Genomic DNA, 24,484 nt, shown 5'->3' with positions numbered 1-24,484 from the left:
ACTTTGGGGAATAGGCCCCAAGGAAATAATTTAAAAGGAAAAAGTAATTCACTAGGATATTCATGGCAGAGCCATTTAGAAGAAGGGGAAACTGGCGCCTGCCCAAACGCCCCGCAATGGAGAAATGGTAACCAAACTCCAGTGCATCGAGGCGGGGGTGCCCCGCGGCCATTAAAGTGACAGGTCTGAGGGCTCGGTCAATACCGGGAGACGTGTGTAGGAGATAAAGTCAAGCTGAGAAAGCAGAACGGACCACTGTTTACTGCTATGTAAAAATATATTGACAGGTATAGGCAGGGAATTTAGAATGAATGGTTAATATTTGATGGTCATTGGGTTCCTTTCTTTTCCTATGAAGTTGTTTAAGTGGATAATAATAACAATAACAACCCTGAAAGCAAAATCAATCTTGCAGCTTGAGAGCAGGTGGGGCCTTAGACCCCAGGACAGAAGGGCAGGGGAAGGAAGGACAGTGTTTCTGGAGAGCCCACCACCACCGGGCAGTACTCTGATCCCCCTACCCCAGCCCACTGTGAGTTCCTGGCATTGTCCCACCCAGCTGCAGGGTGGAGTTCTGGGTGCCCAATCTGACTGCTTGAAACCTCTTGCAGCCGCCTCTGCATAGTTCCTCCAGGCCAGGCCTGCGCTCCAGCTCAGGAGGATGGAAAATTAGCTCTGAGGCTTAAAAACCAGGGAGACATAAGGGCCTGATTAGCTTTATGCCTCTCTCTATGTCCACTGACCTAAAAGGACAGCACTTACTGCCCCCTCAGCCCCCAAGGCCTGAGAGCCATTCCTCGCCACCCCTTCATTAGTGAAAACACACTGTCCCCTGCTAAGTGTCAGCCAGAAACCTGGGAGTCCTCTCTGATTTCTCTTCTTCTCCCACACCCTACACCCAATCCACCAGTGAGCCCTCTCAGCGTGACCTTCAGAACTGACCCTGAATCCCATCCCTGCAATACCACCCTAGTCTTAGCCACCAATACCATCTCCTGCCTGGGTTATTACCACAGCCTCCGGATAGGTCAACCCTGCTTCCTCCCTTGCCTGGTACCATCTGTTCTCCACAAAGAGCCAGAAGGATCCCTTGATAACACTATCACATCTTATTCCTCCCCTACTCAAAACTCTACCATGGTTCCCATCTCACTTGGAGTCAAAGCCAACGCTTTTTCAATAGCCTGCCATGCCCTCTGTCATCTGCTGTCATCCTCACCTTATGTTCTACTTTCCTCCTCCTCACGGCAGCCATGCTGTCCCCTTTGTTGTTCTTCAAGCAGGCCAAGCCCACTCCCACCTCAGGGCCTTTGCACATGCAGCTCCCTGTGCTGGATTGTTCTTCCCCAGATTCCAGAGCCTGCTCCATTACTTCCTTCAGCTCTCCTCCAAGAGACGCTGTTCCTGACCACTCTATCTAAGACAGCTGCCCGCCCCACCCCTTCCCTCTTAATCCCTGCCCCTGTGTGTTCCTCACAGCACTCATCAGCACTTGGCATATTAAATAGTCACTTGTTCATTCTCCTTCTGTGTCCCCTCCAAAAGGCAAGCACCCCTGGGAGGAAAGGCACGTTAAATCTCTGAAAGGGATGAACAATCTTTTTTTTCCAAGAGTCAATTCAGGAAGCATAAAGTTTGGGAACATATTTTCTTTAGCATCAGATATATTTATAAATTGAGAAATGTGATACCTGCCCCCCTGCTTAAGTAGTCTCATTATTTTTTTCTTCCATCACTGCAGGGTTTCTCTCCTTTTTTGGCTAAAATTTTAGAAGCCACATAAGTGGCATGCACCGTAGGATCTGATTATAATGCTGAGCCTCTGAACAACTTGTAAATGACTGAAACCCAGTGGGTTGGGGGAGAAAAGTGAAGGACTTGGGGATGGGGGAGGCCAATTGGACCAGAGTTCAGTCACAGCCAGGGACAGGAAAGTCACTGCCATTAGGAGGCTCCTAGGGACTGAGGACGGGGGAGGTGGGGGGCTGCCTCTTGAGAGGAAAGAGAGGCAGGGAACAGGCAGCGATGTGGGCGGCAGTAAAGGGCTGGGTGCAAAACGTACCTGTTTCCCAATTTATAAAGTAGCTCAAAGGCAACATTCTTGCTATTAACTTCCCCAAGAGGAAAATGGGAGGAGGGCTGGAATTCTGTCCCCCTTTCTCCTGGGCCAGGGTCTCAGGCTTGTTCCTCTCGCCCCCAGTACTGTGTCACGTGTCTGAATGCAGAGACACACATGCCACTTCCTTGGTAGCAGCCTCTGTGACTCACCGGCCTCCTGAGCCAGGCCCAAGTGCTGGAATCACCCACTCAGCAGGGCCTCCTCCCAACGGCCAGTCATTTACTCCCCGTGTGCCAGGCACCGGGCTAACAGGGGCTTTCCACGAGTTCCCCATTTCCTCTTCAGCACAGCCCCCTGAGAAAGACGCCATTATTATTGCTGTCTTGCGTGTGGGGAAACTGAGGCACAGAGCATAACCTGCCCAAGATCGCAGAGACAGTGAGTGGCTGAGGCAGAACTTGAACCCAGATCTGTTTCAGAAGGCTCTGTGCCTATCCTTCAGGCCACACTACCTCCCTACACTCCCACCTGAGCGAGAGATGATTATTCACTGACTTTGATATATTTAGTTGCTTGCTTCTGAAATTAGACCTTGCTGGTGTCATGGAGCCTGGCAAGTCATGTGCGACAGCTGACCTCAGAGCTGCTAGTGGCTGACACCTTGGTGTGAAGAACTTCTCCAGTTACTCCCTTCCCTGGGGGCACTGACGCAGGAGGGAAGGAAGGGGGTGGGGGGGGAGCTGCAGGACCACTTAGCTGGCCCTTCCCAGCATCCTCCTCTCCGATTGCCATGGCGCCACCTCTGCAGAGGCCCCGGCCCTGACGGGGAGGGCAGGTCGAGGAAGGGCAAAAGAAAGTGACCTGGAAGAGAGTCAGCCTATTTGTAGGGTCCCTCAGGAAAAGGGGGGCTAGAGGGGTGTCAGTCCTGAGACCCTCAGTCATGAGGGCCACCCTTGGGTGGAAGGGAGAAGTGATTCCCAGGAGGAAATGAGAAAGACTGAGCAGAGATGGGTGAGGGAGGTGACAAAAGTATGCAGAAGGGTAGGGGGGAGCATCGGTGAGGAAACTGAGGCACGTGAGGAATAGTGGACCCTGCAAAGACTGGGTACCTGGTTGCACTATCCCAGTGCTGGGCAAATAGTCGGTGCTTAATAAACATCAGCCAGAGCCGCCGTTGTTGTAGGTGCTCCAAAGAGGCTTCCTGGCTAGGACACCAGTGAGCCCCAGTTTGCTCGGACCAGGCACGAAGCATGAGCACTGCATTAGAGAGAAGCTCGCCATGGTGAGGGGCTCCTCGCCCTGCAGGGGAACTTTTCCGAGGTGCCAGCTCCCCTCCGAGCCTCAGCAGCTCTGTTCCTGCTGGGCTGGCTGGGGAGGGCTTCGGGAGAAGAATAGGCCCCCGGCCACTCAGCCCAGCTGGGACCACTGTGTCCACGTACCCAGCCCAGCCCCCACCCTGGCACGGGCGCAGCGGGTGAGCGCACGCCTGGCACAGGCCCCAGTGCCTGGGAGAGAGGCTCCAAGCGGGCGGCTTTGTATTTTGTGAAAACCAAATCCACAACTGAGCCCTCCAGCCAAGCAGGGCCTGCTGGGAAGGCTGGCGGGCCTCCCTTCCCATCCCCCTGCTGGGGTCCCCCCTTACCTCAGCCCCCCCAGGAACCATGGGGAGCACCAGCTGCCACCCTGGCTGGCATGAGGGGCTGTGGGGGACAGGCCTGGGCCCAGCTCTGGCCGTGCCAGGGCTTGCCCCCCAACCCTGACCCCCTCCCTGCCTGGAATAAATTGGAATACAAATCAGAGGGAAACGCTTTCTTCTGTTTGAACAAATTGCTATGGATTCCTCCCTGTCTCAGGTCAGGGCTCGCAATGGGGGATATTTTCACTCGCCGACTGCTAATAGACTCAGGAGAAGCTGCTGGATCGATGGAGGCCGGGAAAATTAGCCAGAAGCTCCAGGCCAGCCTCGGCCTGCCCCTGCCCCCTGCTTCAGGACTCCTAGAAGGGGTGAGGGGGCAGCCAGAACCCAGGCTGGACATAAGCACCGGGCTGACTGCCCAGAGAGCTAGATGCCCGTTCCCGCCCCCCTGCCTAGGAACCACAGCCAAGGGCAAGCAGGGGCTGCCTGAAGGGGATAAGTGGATCCGGAGAAAGCCCCAAAGAGGTCTACAGTCCCCCCACACACAGACGCACGGTCCCCTGCACATACATGCATGTTCTTGTGTGCAACATCATCATGCACGCATATACACACCTTCAGCACATGCATGCCCACCAAAAATAGACATAAGGTACACATGCACAGGGTAGAGAGAACAGGGGAAATGTATTCAGCTCCTGTCGAGGGGCCCAGTGAGAGCGGTTTATCTCATGCCAATGGCTCTCCATATGCAGATGCACACGCATGTGTGCACGCACACACACAGACACATACTAATCCCAAGCAGCCAGGGCTCCCCACCCAATCGCCTCCTTTCACCCCTCAGCCTGACTCTAAATTCTGCAGGGGAGGCTAAGGGAGCCACTCCCTACACCTGCCCCAGCTCCAACAGAATGAGGGGGAGGTGACTGGTGGGGATGAAGCCCACCCTCGCCCTGGAGAGCCTCACAGCCCCTGCTCCCTCAGCTCCCCAGAGAGCGAAAAGGGTGAGCCAGACAGGGGTGTTGGTGCTTCAGACACATCAGGAAATCCATCAGCACCGAGCTCCTCCCAGCATCACCTGAGGCCCCTATGCCAGTAGGCAATGCCAGGGGCCATGGCTGTACGGAAGAGCTTGGGGAGGCAGGAGGGGAGGGGAGAGCTCACTGCAGCCTCTGAATACTCCCGAGGGAGGTGGGATGGCTTGATCAGACACTCATGTCTCCTGCCTGCTGCCCTAGTCCACACCAAGCCACACACGCATACACACCCCTCAGTACATTAGAGCCCCATCTGGCTCGGGAGATAAACGCGGGAGAGAAAGGTGTGTTCACTGGCAGGCAGAGCAGTGCCACTACTTTGGCAAGACCCTTTGCCACTGGCTACTGGTTTCTGCCTCTAAAAAGTGAGCAGTTACGGCCATGTGACCTCTAAGCCCATCACCTCTGACCTTCGATGATTCCAAGCTGGACTCCCTATTTGCTGTGTGGACTGAGGACTCGTCTTGCCCTCTCGGCCTCAGGTTTCTCTTCCAACAAATGATTAGATTTGCCCTAAGATCCGTCCTTGCTCTGTCACTCTACAAGCCTGTGATTCCACATCATCTCTTTGTTTTGCTCTCTGTTGTACCCTCAGCACCTAGAACAGGATCTGGCACACAGGAGGTGCTCAATAAATATTGGATTAACTAGTTAACTAATTTCAGGTCCCAGCTGGTAGAGAAAAGGCAGAGAAATTCACAACAGGATGGAGGTGCCACTCTGATCTGCCATAAGGCCCAGGTATTCAGGGGTACAGGCTAGCGTGGTCATGGCCCATGGAAGAAGGTTTGGTTCCTGAAGAGGGAAGTGGACAGAATTCAATCGACCTTATTACTTACACGGAATCCTGCCTGCAGAGAGAAGCGGCCATCTTTAGTATCACAGATGGTCCCCACTTCTTTCTTAGTTTTGAATTCAGCAAGTGGGGGTCTAATGACTCAGGCATCTCATGGCAATGCCCAAAGGACCCCGTAGACTCCGAATCTGTCCTCAGTGATCCCCCAACTTCGCCCTCCCCAGACGGGAGGCCCCCTCAGTCCTTCAGGAAGAGGCTGGATTCTATCAAGAAGGTCTTGGGAAAATCGACATGCTGGGGTTATGGTCTCAGAATCCAAGGAAGTAAATGAGCAGCCCATAGGTCTGCTGGCCGCAGGGGAGAGTTTTCAGCCTGGAATCGGGGCTTATCCACGCAGCCCAGAGGACGAGACCTAAGAACAAAGAGCTCAGCAAAACAGGCTAGATCTGAAAAAGCAAGACTGACGGCTTAGACAGGATGTAGCACAGGCTGTTGCTGCCCCCCAGGCACGTGCCCTCCCCCAACCACTTCAGTGCACACGGGCCGACTACCTGCTTCTCTCTGGCAGGAGCTGCTAGAGCTCACGCTGCCCGTGTGCGCAGTGGGCTACAGGTATCAGGAAATTCACACCCCAGAGCAGCCCTCAACCAACAAGAGATGGGAGGCAGCGTGTACACACCCCTGCTCCCTCGCTGTGCCCAGACAACTCTGAAGGGTGTGTTTCATACAGTGTCCCAGAGGTCCCCAGTGGCATGGTGGTGACTGGCTTAACACACCTTTTCTTGGTTCCCTTTGCTTCCATATCTCAGGTCCCCACTCCCCTGCCAGAGCCTCCGAGGCTCACGTCTCAAATAAGCTACCCGCCCTCGGCTCCTCATCCCAGGGTCCACTTCTGGGGAACCCAAACTAAGACCGTGAGTCCAAGCCAATTCTGATCAGCATGGTGTCCACTATTAAATCTCCCACACGGCCAAAACCCAGGGCCCTCACATGGCCTGACAATCACACTCACAAACATCAAATACCCTGCCTCGCTCCCCTCCCTCTACTCATTGCTTCCTTGGAAACCTCCGTGTGTGATTTCCAACACTTCAAGATCCAGCTCATCTGATCAACCAACGTGGGCCACTGGGAAAAGGCTCGAGGGCTGCTGGGTATGCCCAGAGCAACCTTCTGGAAACAGTGGCCGTGTTTCCTCTGGCCGGCTTGTTGATAACTCTAGAGTGGAACTTAGGCAGTGCGACCGAGATGGTGGACCTGGGGGAGACTGGCAGCAACCTCCTCCACCTACCAGGGAGGCCTCCCAGACATTTCCATTAAGGGCTTCTAACGTCTAACCAGGAGTCCTGGGCCCAGAGCGAGCCCCAGATCCTGTAGTCCAGATGCAATGAGGCCCAGGAATAAGAAATAGAGTTCACAGGGGTAAGGAGAGGATTATAGAGATGTGGGCATAAAATGAGCTTATAAATACCATGCAGACATGTCCTGGCTTCTCCTGAGCCCACAGGTTAATGTAGCAGAATGAGAAAGATCCAGCTGTAGAGTCCCTTGAGATGGCTTTTAACTTCAGCCTTGGCACCTAATTGCTGTGTGACCTTGACAAGTCACTTACCTTCTCTGGTCTCAGTCTCTTCCTATAGTGAATCTCAAAGATCTGCCTCTGGGTCCCCTAAGACCACTGGCTGGCAGCTGAGCTCACTACTTGCCACTCCCTTGAGCCCCATTTCATGGCCTTCTTTGTCTACCCCGTGGCCTCATTCCAGAAAGGAGAGTAAAGCCAGATCTTGCCACAACACAGAACTTCTGCTTGCCTTGTGGGCTTATGTATTCTGCTGAAAGGTCAACAGACCTCTCCAAGGTCTGCCTGCACTTTACTGTAACACCAGAACCAAACCCAGGTAGACGAGACCACCAGAATTTAGCTCCCCCCCACTTCTTCCTGATATCCCTCTCTACCTTCCTGATATCCCTCTCAGAGATGGGGAAAAGGGCCTTCATTAAAAGTTTCTGCAGGCCGGCCTAGTGATGCAGCAGATAAGTTCTCAAGTTCTGCTTCGGCAGCCTGGGGTTCGCCAGTTAGGATCCCAGGTGTGGACACGGCACCGCTTGGCAAGCCATGCTGTGGCAGGCATCCCACATATAAAGTAGAGGAAGATGGGCATGATGTTAGCTCAGGGCCAGTCTTCCTCAGCAAAAAGAGGAGGATTGGCAGCAGATGTTAGCTCAGGACTAATCTTCCTAAAAAACAATTTTCTGAAGAATCACATGGGGAAAGTCTCAGGGCCAAGGAGATATTCAAGTTCAGCTCAGAGGCCTCAGCTCCTGAAATCTTTCTGATAAGAGGCTATGTTATAGCAAGTTGAAATAAGGTCAGACAATGAGAAGAACTTCCCAACAATGAAGGACTAGAGACATGGAGCAAACAGCAGTGGAGACGCCTGGTCTCAGGGGGGTATGGGCCTGCAGAAAAGCAGAAGATGAGTTAGATGGCCTGGGAAGTACTCTCTGGCTCCTGGCTCAGCACAGCCCCTCAGTTTCTGTTCCCCAAAATCAGGAGGGGCCACAGAGCTCTCCTGCGGCTGGGACTGAAAGAAGCCCCTCGCTAGAGGAGAGAGGTACTGCCCAGTGGAAACCAGCTACCTCATGGGAGTGCGTATGGTGTGGGGGAGGGGAGGAGGGAAGGAGAACACTGCACCCTCGCGTGAACACCTGGGTGGCCCCAAGCAAGGCTCTCCCCTGCTGTGGGTCTCCATCTTCTCTAGGTCCCTCTGGGCATCCTCAGGGCAGCCAGCGCTTCCCACCCACTTGAGCTAGGCTGGCAGGGGCGCGCAGGCGAGCAGCATCCAAATCATCTAAATCCTCTCTCATTTCAGAAATGCCAGCTGACCCTGAGGTGGGGATCTGTATTAAGACTGCTCAAGACCTACCCAATATCCATTCTCCCCTCCTTTCTAACAGAACCCCAATACTCTCTTCGGTGAGAATGTGCCCATCTCAAAGACTGTATTTCTCAGCCTCTCTTGCAGCTAAGAATGGCCAATGAGATGTAAGCAGCAGTCACTGGGAGGGGGCTTCTGGAAAAGTTCTTTAAAGGAAGCTGACTCAGCTGGTAGGCCTGCCTTTTTCCAATGTTCCTCCCTTCTTCCTGCCTGGAATGTGTCATGATGGCTGAGCCCCAGCAGCCCTTTGGTGACTTTGAGGCAAAATGCTCTAAGGCAGGAGTTCCCAAACTTTGCTGCACATTGGAAGCACCTGGGGATCTTTAAAAAAAACAATGCTGATGCTTGGTCCTCACTCCCAGACATTCTGACTTCACTGGTATGAGGTATGAGCTAGGCACCTGGGTTTTTAAACACTCCCCAGGTAATTCTAACCTGCAGCAAAGTTTGAGAAGCACGACTGTAAGGAGAGCAGAGCAACAAGATGAAAGGAGCCAGGATCTCTAATGACCAAGGAGCCACCATCCCAGCCTGGGATAGCCTACCTCTAGACGTCAGGAAGCCAACTCTAATTTGCTGGAGCCTGTGTAGTCGGGCCTGTGTCTCTTCATTCCTAGCGGGGGTCCCCATGCTGCTTCCTTTAGCCAGCCCATCCTCCGCAGCACAAGCTGGGGAACAAAAACGGCCACATCTGGCCATTGGGACCCTCACAGCTGGGGCAGTGGGCAGGCTTGAGTTCAAATCCTGACTCCACCACCTGTAGGGCCTCGGGCAAGTCACTCCAGCTGAGCCTCAGTTTCTCTATCTGGAAAATGAGGGTGTTGGAAGAGACTGCGCTCTCCCACTCCACTGTGAGGGGCCCGGAGGCAGGTGCCCTCCAACCCTGCAGCCACAGCACCCACCCCCCTTCCAGACGCTTAGCAGGTTCTCATGAAACATTTGCTTGGTTTACACGTAACTGCTACAGTGCAGTCCAGCTCTGAAGTTTTCATTTGATTCTAAACCAAACAGGGAAGAGAAAAAACAAAACGGCCACACTGCAAAAAGGTAACAGAATTTACCTACTGGAAATCAATGAAAACAGCATTTTGGGGGCAGTTTCTTTCAGTCTCTCTAGGTTCGGGACTGGAAATTCCCTGGTTAGCAGCTGAGAGAGGGGCCAGTCTCCCAGCCCCCTGACCTGAACCTTCCAGTTAGCACTATTAAGAGAGAAAGTCTCCCTGCTCCTAATTTAAAAAAATAAGTGTGGTTTTTTCAAAAGACCCCAGGGTCCTGATGAGCCTGGTTGAAACAAAGCTTGGGCAGTGACCTGGAAAACCCAGAAATGCCCTCAGAAAGCCCAAGGGAAGAAGACATCTGTTTGGGCCTGACTCATTCGGATGCTCTGTCTACACCAGCTGTGCCGGAGAATCAACTGGAGAGCTCTTACAACCACAGCTGCCTTGATGCCACCTGCAGTCTTTCTGAGACAGGAGGTCCGGGGCGGAACCAGGCGTCTGTTGTTGAGAAAGCTCTCCAGGTGGTTCTGACACGCTGCAAGGGTTGAGAACCACTTCTCTACACAGCTTCCAGCCCTCCAGATAATCAAAGTCTCTCTCGGCTGAGTTTCTGGGACTGGAAAGGAACCAAGAAGAGCCTGCGGTGGCATCTCCAAAGCCGGCCAGGCAGCGCCCTCACGCCGGCCCAGGTGCCCCCCTGTGGCCCCAGCTTCCCGCAGGCAGAGACCGGCCGTGGGCAGGGGCAGCTGCCGCCCGGCCCTCCCCGGCCTGCCTCGGTTCTCAAAAGCGCAGCCTGCACCTCGCGCTTCTACACGCCGCCCACGCCCGGGGCTCCCTACCATCTGCCTGCCACCCCCTCTGCTCTCGGGAAACACAGTCCTCATACTTTGCCTGGGAGTTTACAAAGTGCTATCACTCTTGGCTTCTCGGTAACCCCCAGAGGTGGCGTGCCTGAAGGAGCCTTCCAGATGGGGAGACTGTGGTTCCGAGAGCTGAGGCTCCCTGGCCAGGTCCCTCCCAGGCAGCAAGCGGCCCCCCTGGCCCTCCAACCCTGGTCTGCCCACTGGAGTCCCATCCTCTTTCCTGAACGCCCTTGCTGTCCCAAGAGGGATCTGTTGGCCAGCAACATCGGCCTCACCGGGAGTTGATAGAAATGCAGAATCTCGGCCCGGCCCCAGACCCACTGAATCAGAATCCGTGTCTTCACAGAATCCCAGGGCACTCCCGCTGGAGCCTGAGGGGCCCCGCTCAGGGCTACAGCTGCCTCCCCGCCAACCCTCCAGGCCCCAGATTGCCCTTACTGTCTCCTCCCCCACCTCAGCGGCTTTTCCTCCCACAGACTCCATCCCTTCCCCTGGCTTTCTGGTCCCTCTCCCCTCTCGGGTCTCCTACCTCCCTGATGCCACCTGCTCTGTGTCCTCTTTCTCCTCCCACCCCCAGGGCACCGGTCTCGGCCCAGTCTCCTCTCTCTCTCTACTCTCTTCCCTGGCAATTTTATTCCACCTCACGGTTTCCACTCACATCGTTCTGTGCACATAAATTCAGATGTGCAAATCTACCTCTTCAGAATGGATCTCTCTCCTGAGCACCAACACTCATGTCCCCCTGACCCTCAACATCTCTCCCCGACATCCCACCCCAGAATTGCATGAAGTTCCAAACTGCTCTGGCGTGGTCGTTAAAACAGAACGATTTATTGAGTGCCGGCTAAGCGCGGGGCACAGTGCTCAGGGCCTCCCAGGTGCCATCTAAGTGCATGCTCATCACGAACCCACGCGGGGGTTGGGGACTGCTGTCTCCATCTGACAGCGGAGAAGCCACGCCTTAGGAGGCAGATGTAAGTCCCCGGCTCTCACGGCTGGTGCAGGGCAGAGCTGGGGTTCAGAGCCGGGATCTTACCCAGAAGTCCAGGCCCTTAACTCCTTCCCTCCACCACCCCAAACCTGTCTGACTTCCTGTAGCCCTCGTTCTGCCTCGGTGCCATTGTGTGCCGGGCCCTCCACTGCCAAATCTCAGAGCCGTTTCCAGCTCCTATCCCTTGCCTGAGTCCTTCCTGAGGCACTTTTAGGACCTAATGATGGTACAGTCTCATTTCTCACCTTTTGCAACAGTCTCTAACTGGATCCCTTCCCCCACACCCAATCCCCTACAGTCTCTTCTCTACATGGCAGCTAGAGAGATTCTATTAAAAAGCTGTCCGTTCATGTCCCTCCTCTGCTCAAAATCCTCTCATGGCTCCCCATCTCACTCAGAATAAAAGCCAAAGTCCTTACACAGCCTTCAAGGCTGCAAACAATCTGGCCTCACTAACTCTCTAACCCCACCTCCTACTCCACTCCTCATCACTCACTCTGCTCCAGCCGTACTGGACTCCTTGTTGTTGCTAAATAGGCCAGGCATGCTCCTACCCCAGGGCCTTTGCGCTGGCTATTCTCCTGCCTGGAATACACTTCCTGTAGCTATCCACTGGGCTTCCTACCTCCTCCATCAGCATCTTCAGGTCTCTGCTCCAGTAGTACCTACTCAAGAACGCCCCCCGACCACTATATATGAATTTGAACCACAGTACACCACTCCTCGTCCCCTTTGCTGCCTTACTCTTTTTCACAGAACATATCCCTAGGATGCATTATGTCCTTATTCATTGACTTATTTACTGCCTGTCTCCCTTAATTTGAATGTAAATTCTAGTAGAGCAAGAGTTTGTTTCTCTCCCCAAGTATCTCAAGTGCACCATGAGCCTTCACTCATACGTTTGTTGAGTGACTTCAGCTCTTATACCCACTCTCTCCTGTTCATCCTCACGGCCACCACCCCAGATGACGTTCTTACTATGACTTCCTCAGACAACTGCAGGACCTCCTGACCAATCTCCCCCCTCCTGACCCTTGCCTCCCCAAACACACAGCTACACAGCTACCCGGCCAGAAATACGGCTCGCACCACCCCATTTCCCTGCTCAAGACCCTCCCAATAGCTTCTCCCAAACCCAGGATTCCAGCCTACTCCGGACAAGCACAGGCTTTGCAATCAGCAGATGTAGGGTGAAGCCCAGCTCTTCTGCTTGGACAAGAAACTTCATGTTTCTGAGCCCTCAGTTTACTCATCGAGAAAATGGGCTGATGAATGATAACCAAGGGGTGTGGTGAGCATTAAAAAAGAAAGAGCACATTCGTGATCTCAGCTCAGGCAGCAAACATTAGCGACTGTTGTTATGATACCGTACTGTTCCACTCTCACTAGCCCCCTTCCCTTTCAGCCCGACTGAGTGACTCCCCCCTCCCTACACACACCCAGGTTCTTTATCCTCCGTGCCTTTGCCACGATGAGACCCCCGCCTGGGATGCCCTTCTCAGTCCTTATTTCCATTTGTCAAGGCCAGTTCAAATGCCCCCTCCTCCGCAAGGCCTTGGAAGTAATTTCCTCTCCCTTCGAATTCCCACAGCCCTTTATCTCCCTTGCCACATGGCATTTATCAAGATCTCTCAGGAACCACCCTCTTGTATGTGTCTCCCCTCCCCTTCTCCTTGAGGGCAGAACCTCCATCTTATACATCTCAGGAGCCCCATCGATGTGCACAACTGGGTCTTGCTCAAAAGAAGTACTCAGTAAATACTGACTGAATGGTGCAGGGGACACCACACTGCTGCCCTACCCCCAAGTCAGAAGATCCACCGGGATCGAGTCTCGGAGCCACTTCTTACCAGCTGGGTGACCTTGAGCAGGTCACCTGAACTTTTGGAATCTCTGTTTCCTCATCTGTTAAATGGGGACAATAGGACCCGCTGTGCTGGCCTCTCAGAACGTTTTAGGAATCAAAGGAGGTGGAGGCATGACGTTCTAGGTGAGGCACGTGGCACTTACACACCTGTAAGGGATTGTTGTTATAAGCAATGATTCTCCCTAAAATGTTCATTCCTCTTTGCACCAAAAAGATGCCTGAAAGAACCATCACCAAATGCATTGCGAGACGTCAAGTGAGTTTTACTTTCTTCCTTATACTTTTATGTATTCTCAGTTTTGCAAAGAGCACATGTTACTCATAGACTTGAGGAACAGGGAGATGCCATTGTTTAAAAAAAGATTCATTCCTTTGAGTTAAGCATTGCTCTTGTGTCTCATATCAGCACTCAATGCAACAGGGGCCCCTTAGGACCTGGTATCTGCCACCAGCAGATGCATGCCTGCACAGCAGGGTGTTCTAATGATGGGGAGGAAGATGCGGAAGAAGGGCCGCACCCAAGGGTCACAAAGAGGCAGCTCTGCCGAGGCAGGAGCCCCTGCTCTGCACACAGCCCCACCCAAGCAGGAGCCCACTGAGCTGGGCCCCACCGCAGAGCTCTCCTCCAGCCTAGGGTGCAGGAAGTGTGGCTTTGGCTACAGGCAAACACTCTGGGACACTGGGGTGGGTACATGGGAGCTGGAGGGAGGCCTGGAGCTTCAAAAGGCGCTAAGGAGCTCCCGTGAGTCTCCGGCTGAGGAATTAGAATAACTCTCATCCCACCAGGAGGTGGGAGGCAGGAGGCAGGAGGCCAAGGGAGCCTAGGAAAGGCTAAAAGTAATGTGGTGGCCAAGCCCTCCCCCTGCTGGCCACATCAGGAGTGGCAGTGCCAGCCGCACAGGGCAGGGTCCCCAGGCACACACCCGGCCGCACCTGGGGCGTAATCAGGCTCAGGTGTCCAGAGGCAGGTAGGGATGGGACAGGGCTCTTCTAGGACTGCAAGGCCCAAGGCCCCAGGCCCCATCTCCCAAGTCCCCTGCCTTTGCCAGGTGGGGCATCCCCTGGCCCAACCTCCCTGAGCCCAGCCACAAGGAGATGAAAGGCAGGAGTGGGGGAGAGGGGGGAGGCAGCGTTGGGGGAGGGAGAGGGGAACTTGTTTGGGGGAGAGAAGGGTCCTCCACACTCCTGCCTCTGTTGCACTCCTCCCAGGCCCGCCCATGCCTCCCGGGCAGCCAGAGAAGCCGGGGCTGCTGCCACTACCCGGATTTCCACTCCCGCCCCCAGGTATTGATTTCCCGCATCATTCATTTGCCGGGCCTGGGCGGCTGTGATTAGCTCCCTCCATTCTCCCTATGGAGCCCCCCCCCCCCCCGGCCCTCCATGTTCCAGCAAAGCAGAGCTAATACCAGGCTCTAAATGAAGCTTTGCCACCTCAGTCCCAGCAGCTCACAGCCAGGCCTGGCCAATTACAAGTGGGCCCACGGCATGTCCCCAGCCCGCCCCCTCAAGGGTGCTTTCCTGGCTAATAAAATCCACTCTAACCACCCCCGCCCCCCTCCCCAGGGCCCCACCCAGCCAGGAAGCTCAGATTCCCAGCCTACAGTGTAGGAGGGGATGTCATGAGGATCTTGACCCTAAGCGGGGCTCTCCAGCCTGACACTGGGCATGGGGAGCCCTCTGGCTGGCTCAGGGGCCAACATCAATTTGGGGAGGAGGGGCAGACAATGCTGGCAAAGTAAATAAAACAGCCTGGATTTTCAGACACAAGGCTCTCTCTCTCCCTCGTGCAGTTTCCATGACTGAGAAGGAAGAAGAGACAGAGGCATGGACTTTCTTGAGGGCATTTAGAAACCCCAGAGCTTGCTTGTCCTAGGGGAACCAGAGTTTCTGATGCGATGCCTTCCGTCTCCAGGGGGAGAGTCAGATATGGACAGGCGGTTTCAAGGCATTGGCTAGAAACTCCAGTGAAAAATTCCGAGTGCCCACCACCCACATCAACGCCCAGAAGACGGCACCGGAGACACACTTCCTGAAATTCCTTCTCCGCACCCCTCAGAGGAGGGAAAAAAACCTGACTTGGTGATAATTTTGTAAGCTGTGTTGCTCTTGTCAAATTATTCAACATCTGTCTTCATGTTCCCACAAAAATTAGCATAGGATAGTAGTTTCTGATGACACATTTAGTGAAATATTTTGACTTCCACCAGTAAGTTGCAAACAACCTGTCTTAAGGATAATGTCAATTCCCACTCCTGCATATTAAATAATCCAGGAGTTTGTTGTGTTTTTGTAAGGGAGAGGAATCCCACCGACCCGCCCCTGGCTGGAAGTCCTGAAGCTGCGGGAGCAGGAAAGGAAGCTGGGCGGGAGGCGGGGCTGTTCTGTGATGCTCTCCACACGCAGGATACTCCTCTTCCATCACCTGGCTACTGCGTGTCCCCCAGAACTAGGCTTCTGGGGCCAGCCCACATCCCTGGCCTGCCAGAAAGCAGATTACGGGATCCGCCCCGGAGCACAACCAACTGGGCCAGGAGATTGGGAGGCGGGGAAAGAAGAGAGGACCAGCTCCAAATGGACCATCTGATCTAGTACTCGGCTGCTGTAGCATCTGTGCCCCAAAGAAGAGAGAAGCCACCTGGCCAGACTGAGAGCACTTTCCCCGTCCTATTGCCGACAGCGGACCTCAAAGCAGGCAAGAGGACCCTCAGAGGGAAGCCGGGTAGGGCTCCGGGCACCTGCCTCCTGGTGGCCTCAGCAGAGACTCACAGCCCAGGCCTGATCTGGCTGGGTTTGCCCTCCATACCCTGCTCTTCCGCTCTCTCCTCAATTCATCTTCAGGTCAATCGGCCCCTCTCACAGCCACACAGGCCTGGGGGCAGAGGGGAAGGGGCCGGGGTTCCCTCCCCAGAGCACGCTTGTTTCTTTTGTGCCTTGAGTAAAACCTTCTGCCTCCCTCCTCACCGCCAGGACAGCACTGGGATTCTAGCCTCTTCTCTCTTCTCCTCCCTGAGTGCCTAGCCTAGGACTCTGTGACAGTCCCTCAGCAGAGACCCTCAAAGAGTGCCCCACAACCCTGGTGGAAGCCATTCTAGAAGACTTCTTGGGGAGAAAGAATTTCAAGAAGCATTTCCTCAACCTCCACCAACTGTGGCCCTTTATTTGTGCAACAAATATTTGCCAAGCTCCTGCTGGGTGCTGGGCACCATGCTGGGTGCTGAAATACAATGATGGACACAAATGACCATCCCTCACTCCTACACTCTACTCTTTCTCAAGCTGCTTCATTCTCCTTTGGGTATAGAGGAGAACTGGGGTCAGAGGCACGAGCTCTCCATATTACTTAACCCAGACCCAGTCCTACTGGATCTCTCTTCTGCTGTATCTGGCCAAAGCTTCTAGCATCACAAGGAACTCGGCAGGCTCTTGCCATCCTCCTCCTCATACTAGATCTTCCTCTCTGTCCACTCACCTCAAAGAAGACCTTCTACCCTGCAATTCCCCTGAAGCCCTGGGCTTCCCTGGAGCCTCAGTCTCAAAGGGCAGGAGGAAAGAATGTCACCCAAGAGCCAGGGGTTGGCTCCAGTGCACCCAGCTCACCTTGATTTGCTCTGAGAGCAGCTGGGACCCAGGCACGTGAGGGTGGGGAGAAAATACCAAGAAAAGGGGGGCAGATAAGCCAATGATTAAATCCTAGCCCCAAAGTACTCTGAAGTCAGGGTCCGCACAGACCACTGCCCCTATCTCCCATCCCTACCCTCACTGCTGGGGTTTCCAGGCTAAGCTCATCTTCCTCAAGATGGGCCCCGTGCAGCCCTGGAGAAGGTTGGAGAAGCTGGAGGGGATGACCAGGAGATGGGCTTGCCAGATGTGCCCAAGGACACTTGGAGGGAGGGGCAGGGTAGAGGACAGCAGCAAACAGGGAGGGCTCTCCATCACTCTCCAGAGCCCTGGGGTGGGGCAGAAGGAGGCAAGGCCTCAGCAGCATCTCTCCTTAGGCCACCTCTTGAGGAGGCAGTGAAGCTGTAGGGAAACCTTGAGGAGAAAGAAGCGCGAGCCCAGACCCCTGATGTCTTCCTCTGTCCTGAGGAGGCCAGGGCCTCGGGGACCCACTCAGTGGCCTCCTCCCCACAGCCCAGCCTCCCTCAGTCCCTGCTGCATCCTTCCTCCTTCTTTCCTTTTCTGGCCTATGTAAAGGGCCAGGCAGTAAGAGACCAACAAACTAATTAAGAAGCAGAGTTTGGCCAGATGCCTGGGCCAGCCTCCCCAGGGAATGAAGCCCAAGCCAGCTAGCTGGGTAGGGCCAGGAGCATGTCATCTCCCAGACACCCCTCAGGACACCACTCCCTCTTGCAAGGCATGAGGAGAGCGCCCAGGCACCCCTAGAAGGAAGCATTTAGCATCTGCACCTGAGGCTGGCAGCCAGGAGGGACAACACCTTTGCGCCCACTCCAACAGAACAAATTCTCCCCTAATCTAAAGGGGAAAAACTAGGCTCTCTACCCCAGACAAGGAGGGAAAGAGAATTCTCCCCGCCCCAGACGCACATCACTGAAAAGCGACCTACAACAGACCACCCTGCAGTCAGAAGAGGGCACAGTAAAGCCCACTGGGCCCCGAGCCTGACTTTTGTGCTGTGGGGTCAGGGCACTGGCTGCTAGAATTCGGAGGGAGAGTCTCTGGGAGAGGGGAGCCCGGGTGATCGTGAACGGATAATGCCTGCTCTCGGGACCTTTCCCCGGGAAAACCCGCGGAAGAGAAGGGAGGCGGGTAACCAGAGTCCTCTGGGCGCTGGAGAGCGAGGCGTGGGGACGTGGGAGCAAAGCTGCCTGGCAGGAGGCAGAGTTGGGACACGTAGCCAGATGGGTGCGTGCCGTGTTTGCGTTTCTGGGGACGGTGGCTGAATGTGTCTGTGTGCGCGCAGGCAGAAGGAAGGTGGGGCTGGGGTTTTGTAGCTGGAAACCGGGGACAGGAAGAAGTGGCTCCGGAGAGGTCCGAAAAGGGACGCCGGCGTTTTAGGCGCCCTATCCAGAGGATGCTGGCAGCAGCTCCGGCTCTCAAGAAGCGAGTAAAAGAAGCGAAGCCGCAGCGAGAGCCGGGAAGGCGAGCTCGCTGCCCGGCCGCGGCACTGGCAGCCAGCTCGCCCGCAAGCCTCGCGCAACTCCGGATCGTGCATCGCTCGGCTTCCACTCTGGAGGCCGAGTCAGGGTAGGACGAGGTTTCGGTGCAAGTCGCTTCCTCAGCCCCCTGTCTGGGGTCTGTCAGAGTCTCCGGAGCCGACCCGGTGCTCTCAAGGGTTCGCGGAGTCACTCCTGCCCCCGGCAGGGTTTGACAAAGTGGGCACCTCTCCCTGGCATCCCCGGCTTCACGCCAGACCCTACGACCCGTCTCCGTGCTCCGAAGCCGCTAGCTCAATCTGCTCGCGCCCTAAAAAGAGCGGGGACCCGGGCATCCACTCCAGAGTCTGAGCCGGGGTCCCCACCAAACCCCGGCAGCGCGCACTTCGCGCCTCTTGTAAAGTTTCCGCGCGGTGCTAAGCCGGCGTGGAGCCGGGGCGGGCTCTTACCGTAGACTCCTTGTCCCCGGCAGTGGAAGGGGATCAGCGCCAGAAGTAGAAGGCAGGTCACCTCCATCTTCACGGCCGGTGCTTCATCCCCGCGAGGCGGCGCAGCCCGAGAGGCGGCGAGGGGCGCATCCGCCAGGGCCCCGCGATGCCCCCTGCGTTTCCCCCTTCCCCGAGAGACGACGGAGGGGGCGGCGGCGGCGACGGAAACCAGGAGACTGAGGAGGCGGCGGCGGCGGCGACCCGGGTTTCTCCTCCGGCGGGGCAGCTGCCCGCGTGGAGACGCAGGGGGCGCTGGCCCGGCCCCGGGTGCCTCGGCGCGCCCGGCGCAGCAGCCAGCGCCCCGGCCCGAGGAGCCCGGCGGCCGAACCGCCCCAGGTCCCCAGGGCTGTCCGCCCGGGGTGCTGGGCGCCAGGGACCCCTCTGCGGCGGCGGCGGCGGCGCTTCGATCCAACAGGCCACCGACGACTGACAAACTTGCCGTTTCCCCGCCCAGGGGACGCCCCTCCGCGGAGCGGGGGCAGGGAGGCCGGGGCTCCGCTCGGGTTAATCCGCTGTCTCCAGTCCTGCGGCGGGTGTTGGGGGCTCAACGGCCCGAGCCAGGGGCGGCCTGGCTGGGCGCGCTCCCGGAGGCAAAGGAGCCCCGGCCCTCCTGAGCGGGGGCGTCGCGCGGGCTGGGCTCGGCCGAGGGGCGAGAGCCACGGGTCCCCGGGTTCGCGAAGTTAGCTGAGCCACCGAGGAACCCCGGGGAGGAATCGCGCCCCGGCGCCCCGCGGGAATCAGGAGAGCAATTCCAACCAAGAGAGACCCCAGAAAGCGGGGAAAGGAGGAAAGTTTGAGTCGTTTGAAAAATATTCGCTCTCCCGCCGAGGCCGGGGCTGCGGCGCGGGAGCAGCTCGCCGCCTCCGCTCGCCGCGCTCCGCTCCCGCCGTCTGGCCGCGGCCGTGGCGCTGCCGGGCTCGGCGCTCTCCCGAGAGCGGGGCTGCGTCGCGCCCCAAGTTGGTCGTCCCCGCCCCCGCCCCGCGGCCTCGGCCGGCGGGGGCCGGAGCGGGCGGGGCCGGGCCGGGCTCCGGGGCGCGGCGGCCGCTCGGCTCTGGGCCGCGGGAGCGCTCCTCTCGCTCGGCAACTTGGGCTTCGCTGTGCTGCTTCCCCCCCCCTCGGAGCTTTTCATTCCGCGCTCCCCCCGCCTCCCTCCCTCTCTCCCTCCCTTCCTCCTCCCTCCTCCTCGCGTCTCCGCGTTCGGTCTCTCGCTCTCCCACCCTTTGTCGCTCGCTCTCCTGTTTGATTCCCCTCCAGTTAAAAAAAGGAGCCAATTAAAGGCAGCCCAGCTCGCCCGGCCCAGCCTCTGTCCAATTTCCTCGCCTCCCCCAGGACCAATTAGAGAAAACAAAACAGGGCTGGGGGAAGCAGACTGCCGGCTTTCTTTCCTCTCTCTCTCTCTCTCTCTCTCTCTCTCTGCCCCGCCCCCCTTCTCTCCCTCTCTCCCCCCACCTCCCACCCCCCGGCAGGAAAATGTCAGAAAGCAGAAATGGATCCATCTATCCCGAGGACAGTGGCGGGGGGACGTGGGTTTCGGCGCGGGCTCTGCAGCCGCGCGCTCGCACGCTCGCTCTCCGCCCGCCCTTGCACGCCCAGTCTGGCTGCCCGAGCAGGGCGCACCGATCGCAGTACGCTCGCGGGGTAAGCGCGGCCGTTCACCCCGGGAACACAAGCCTGCGGGGCACTGCACACTTTGCAAATGTTTTGTACTTTTGGGGGGCGGGGCTGAAGCTGGGGTCGGAGGGAAAGGCCAGGGAGCCCGCGGCTCTTGGGGTCCTGCAGGCGCGGGAGCCGGCCGCCTGCCCTGGGTCTGCAGGGCCGTCCGCGCGGCCCCGGAGTCCCTCCGCCCCCGGCCGAGCCCCCGCCCCTTTCCAGGCCGCCTCCGCCTCTCCCCGCGTAGTGCGTGGGGGCCACCGAGCAGCTGGCTGAGCCCGGGGCGCAGAGGGCGAGCTTAGAGCTCCTGCCCTTGCCTCGGCCCGCAGGTTGCCAACAGGTTTGTCCGTAGGACTCGTCCGCCGGAACTCCCCCAGGCCATCCTTCCCATTCTCCCCAGCTCGCCCCTCTCCCCATCCTGCCTCCGCTCAGGACCTCAGGCGCCCCCAAGCGCCCCAGGGGCGCACTCTCTTCCGGCAGCCAAGCCCGGGCCCGCTCCAGCTGCGAGGGTCTGGCATTCCGGGACTCCGCTGGCTCACCCCGGCCCTCCCTCTCGGAGCAGGAGTGGGCAGAGCGCTCCTCCCAAACGCCGGCGAGGAGGGATGTAGGCTGGGAAGCTAGGCGGGCGGTCTCCCCCGCGCCTGCGATCGCGTCCCCCTACCCAGGTCCTGCTACTCTCACTTGCTCCACCTGTCGCCGTTATTCATCTCCGCGTGTGCGCAGGGATTGTAGCAGGGAGACCCGTGGAAGCGCGGACCACCGCAGCAGCTAACAAGCGGGGAGATTATAAACCCTCCTTCCCCCACCCCCGGAACTGTTCAATATCTTGGCTGTGATGGTGGTTCCACGACTGTATGCATTTGTCAAAACTCAAAGAACTGTACACCAAAAAAGAATTTTTCAGTGTGTAAAACATCAATTTTAAAAATGATAATAAACCACCCCTTTGCCAGGCCCATCTCCTGCTGCGTCCCTGCTCCCCTGACTTTCCGGGGGCTGCCCCCACAGGAGTACGTGCCCTCAACTGCCGGGTAGGAGCAGATATCCGGAGAAAGGCCAGGCGGCACAGGGGGTGTACCATCAGCGGACACCTCCTCAGCTCCCCTTCTGTGCTCAGAAAGTCCGAGAACATCTGAAGAATCTTCTCCAGCCCACCTCCACGTGAGTGCCCCTTCTTCGTGCCTCCCTGCTTTTCTCTCTCCTTCCTTTCCTGTGGGTCCAAAGCTGAATAAGGGATCCAGACACGACTTACTGCTGGGCATCTAGAGATGCCAGCTGACGATTTGTGGAATGAATGAATGAATGAATGAATGATGCCCATCATAGGGCAGATACAGCAGACCTAGGACACCCTCAGTGCAGCCATCATTTCTACTCCCTACCCCCCAATGATTACCCCAATGAGAAAAATCCACTTTCTGCTCCACAGAGATACAGAGCTATCAGACCTCTTCCCACCCAGCTCCCCCACCCAGTCTGAAAAAGAAGTGGCACCAACTGAGGGTGTGATGATGCTTCTTTTATTGTCATCTTTCCATTATTCAAAAATTCCCGGAAATTCTCACCTCCTCCAGGAAGCCCTCCATATAATCACAGTGATTCCAGCTCTCCTTGGCTTTGCCCATTCTGAGTTGAATGAGCACTTATGCATGTCAAGGGACACTGCCTTCCTATTTTCAATTACCTAGTCCCACCCCAAACAGCAGTTAATTGGTCCTCTTTGGCTTTGGGGTACATTACTGAGAGGCAGGGAGCCCCACTGACTCAGCGCACATTCTCTTGAGTTTGCTGTCTCTGAACACCTACACTGGCCTGGAGGAGAGAGGACATCCTGGGGGAGGGGCTGGGGGGAGAGGGAGCAGAGGACCCAATTCCAGCCAGGCTGGGACTGAACATTTGCTGTCGCTGATCCACTTGTGAATACTCTGCAGCTAATTGTATGCAGTGTAAATACCTTGACAGCCTGTTTGCGCAGGCCTGTAAATTCAGTCATCTCCTCCCTCCAGTGTGCCCTGCCTGCTGCCTCCGATAGCGCCCTGTGTCTGACGATGGGAGGCAGCCAGGGAGCAGGAAAAGAGCACGGGGCTTGGGAGCCATCAGGCCTGTGTTCTGTCCTAACCTTTCATAGTAGGGTCCCTCTGTCACAAAGTGGTTGAGAGAAGAAATAAGAATAATAGCTGACACCACACACCAGACACTGTTCTAAGCCCTTCATGCATATTAACTATTTAATCCCCATAAGAACTATGTGAGATAGGACTGTTATTCTCATGGAATAAAGTAGAAAGATTTAGTGCCTTACGCAGCTCCACGGAGCTTTGAGTTAAGTGGATTGGCTTGGCGACCTTGCTCTTTCCCACTGTTCTAAACTGAAGAGACGGAAGGGCCTAAGTACCTAGTAAGTGTTTTCACAAGAAGTGTTTCCTATTCTCTTCGCACACAGAGAACAATTCTCTGGGCCCCTAATTGGAGTGTTGGGGGTTGGGGCATGTGAGTTAGACCAGCGGACCCAAGGTGGACTGAGGCTGGGCTGCCTGGAGGTTCAGTGGTCAGCAGCCAGCTGCCAACTCTTGGGTTCAACTCAAGATGCTCTAAGAAAAATTCTGTTCTTTTGACCCAGAGAAAGCCCAGTCCTTGGGGTCCAGGAGGTCTCAGGAACTAGCTGCTGAAGGGCCAGGGGACCAGGTGCCCCAGACCTTGGCCAAGCAGGGCAGCCTAGGGCCTTTGTTGTGAAAGCATGTTACTAGAAATCTCCATTTCCTCCAGCTGCCAGCTCTCTTGCTAGCCTCCGGCAAGTTAGAGCCCCTAAGAGGAGACAGGGAGAGAGAGTGGAAGAGTCTTTGAGGGGATGGTGTTGTCGCCTAACGAGGGAAATTGTGTCTGAAAATCATACAGTGGCAGTTATCGATTCAGTCTCAGGGCAAGACACTTTCTGGTCAGGTGGGGGAAGGCTGGCTGGGAGGGGGCGAGAAACGGGGAGAGTTATGACCCCGCTGAAAGACCAGTTTATTAATTCCGGCTCTAACAAATAGCCAATTAATGGTTCCAGCTGCTAATTAGTAAGCAGTTAACTCCTGTTATAAATCGTGCTGTTCAAGACTAGTGATAATGTAATCCCACAGTGACACCCTTGGAGAGGAGGGGCCCCAGAAACTTCTGTCGCCCAGGGTCTGTATCGCCCTCCGCTCCCTCCTCATCCCACACCCCCCAGCAGGTGCTCTGCTAGTGGAATGCAGGCTTCATGAGGGCAGGGACCTTGTCTGTACATTGCCATTCATTCATTTAACATATATTTAAGGGGTCCAACTGTGTGCCAGGCACTACTCTAGACACTCCAAATTCAGTTTGAACAAAACAGACAAGAGTTCCTGCCCTCATGGAGGTTACATTCTAGGGAAAAGACAGACAAAAGACTATATAAATAAGGAGACTGAATAGCGTTTAGATAGCAAGGAAAATACTAAAGCTAGGAAGCGGAGTAGGAAATGTGAGGGCTGAAATGTTACAAAGGGTGTCCAGAGAAGATCCCATCGACAACGTTTGTCGTGACCTTAAAGAGGAGAGGGATGGGCCCGTGCTGGTATCTGGGGGAGGCGCATCACAGGGAGAGGGGGCAGCAAGTGCAAAGGGCCTGCAGTGGTGAGGGGGATTTGGCTGTAGCTGAGTAGGTGAGGGGAGACGAGCAGGAGCCGAGGTCTGAGAGGTTAAAGGGTCATTTGGGTCTTGGGGTCAATGTGGGAGGCCAGGCTTTACTGAGTGAGACGGCAGCGATGGCGGGGTTTTGAAGAGAGGACAGGATCTGACTTTCATCCAGCAGGCTCACTCTGGCTGTGTGCGAGGCATTGACTGAAGGGGGCGAGACAGTGTCCCTAGCACCTGGCACAGTGCCAGCACTTAGCGGGTGCTCACGAAATGCTTATCTTATGAATTGACGAATGAACCTTGACAGGGCTGGATGGTGAGACTGGGAACTACGCTCACTTTTGAAAGGCCGATTTATTTGGATTCTCTTGTAAATTATTTTACAACCATCACCAAGGGTG

The 24,484-nt window shown here is 56.1% G+C and overlaps 1 protein-coding gene across 3 annotated transcripts in view; it reads right to left on the bottom strand.

Annotated features, from left to right (window-relative positions):
* The window catches only part of MDGA1 (MAM domain containing glycosylphosphatidylinositol anchor 1), a 56,947-nt gene extending 37,617 nt beyond the window's left edge, over positions 1 to 19,330 (bottom strand). Inside the window, exon 1 of one of the 3 annotated variants that reach the window (XM_044776605.2) lies at positions 18,753 to 19,330. In XM_044776605.2, the coding sequence (XP_044632540.1) occupies positions 18,753 to 18,819 (67 nt within the window). In that variant the 5' untranslated portion in view covers positions 18,820 to 19,330. The remainder of the gene's footprint in view (positions 1 to 18,752) is intronic. The other 2 variants (XM_070514989.1, XM_070514990.1) reach the window with 2 other exon arrangements.
* Positions 19,331 to 24,484: the final 5,154 nt, after the last annotated feature.

Source organism: Equus asinus, chromosome 8 (assembly GCF_041296235.1).
Source record: "Equus asinus isolate D_3611 breed Donkey chromosome 8, EquAss-T2T_v2, whole genome shotgun sequence".
NCBI lineage: Eukaryota > Metazoa > Chordata > Mammalia > Perissodactyla > Equidae > Equus > Equus asinus.
This window is presented reverse-complemented; position numbering and strand designations above follow the sequence as displayed.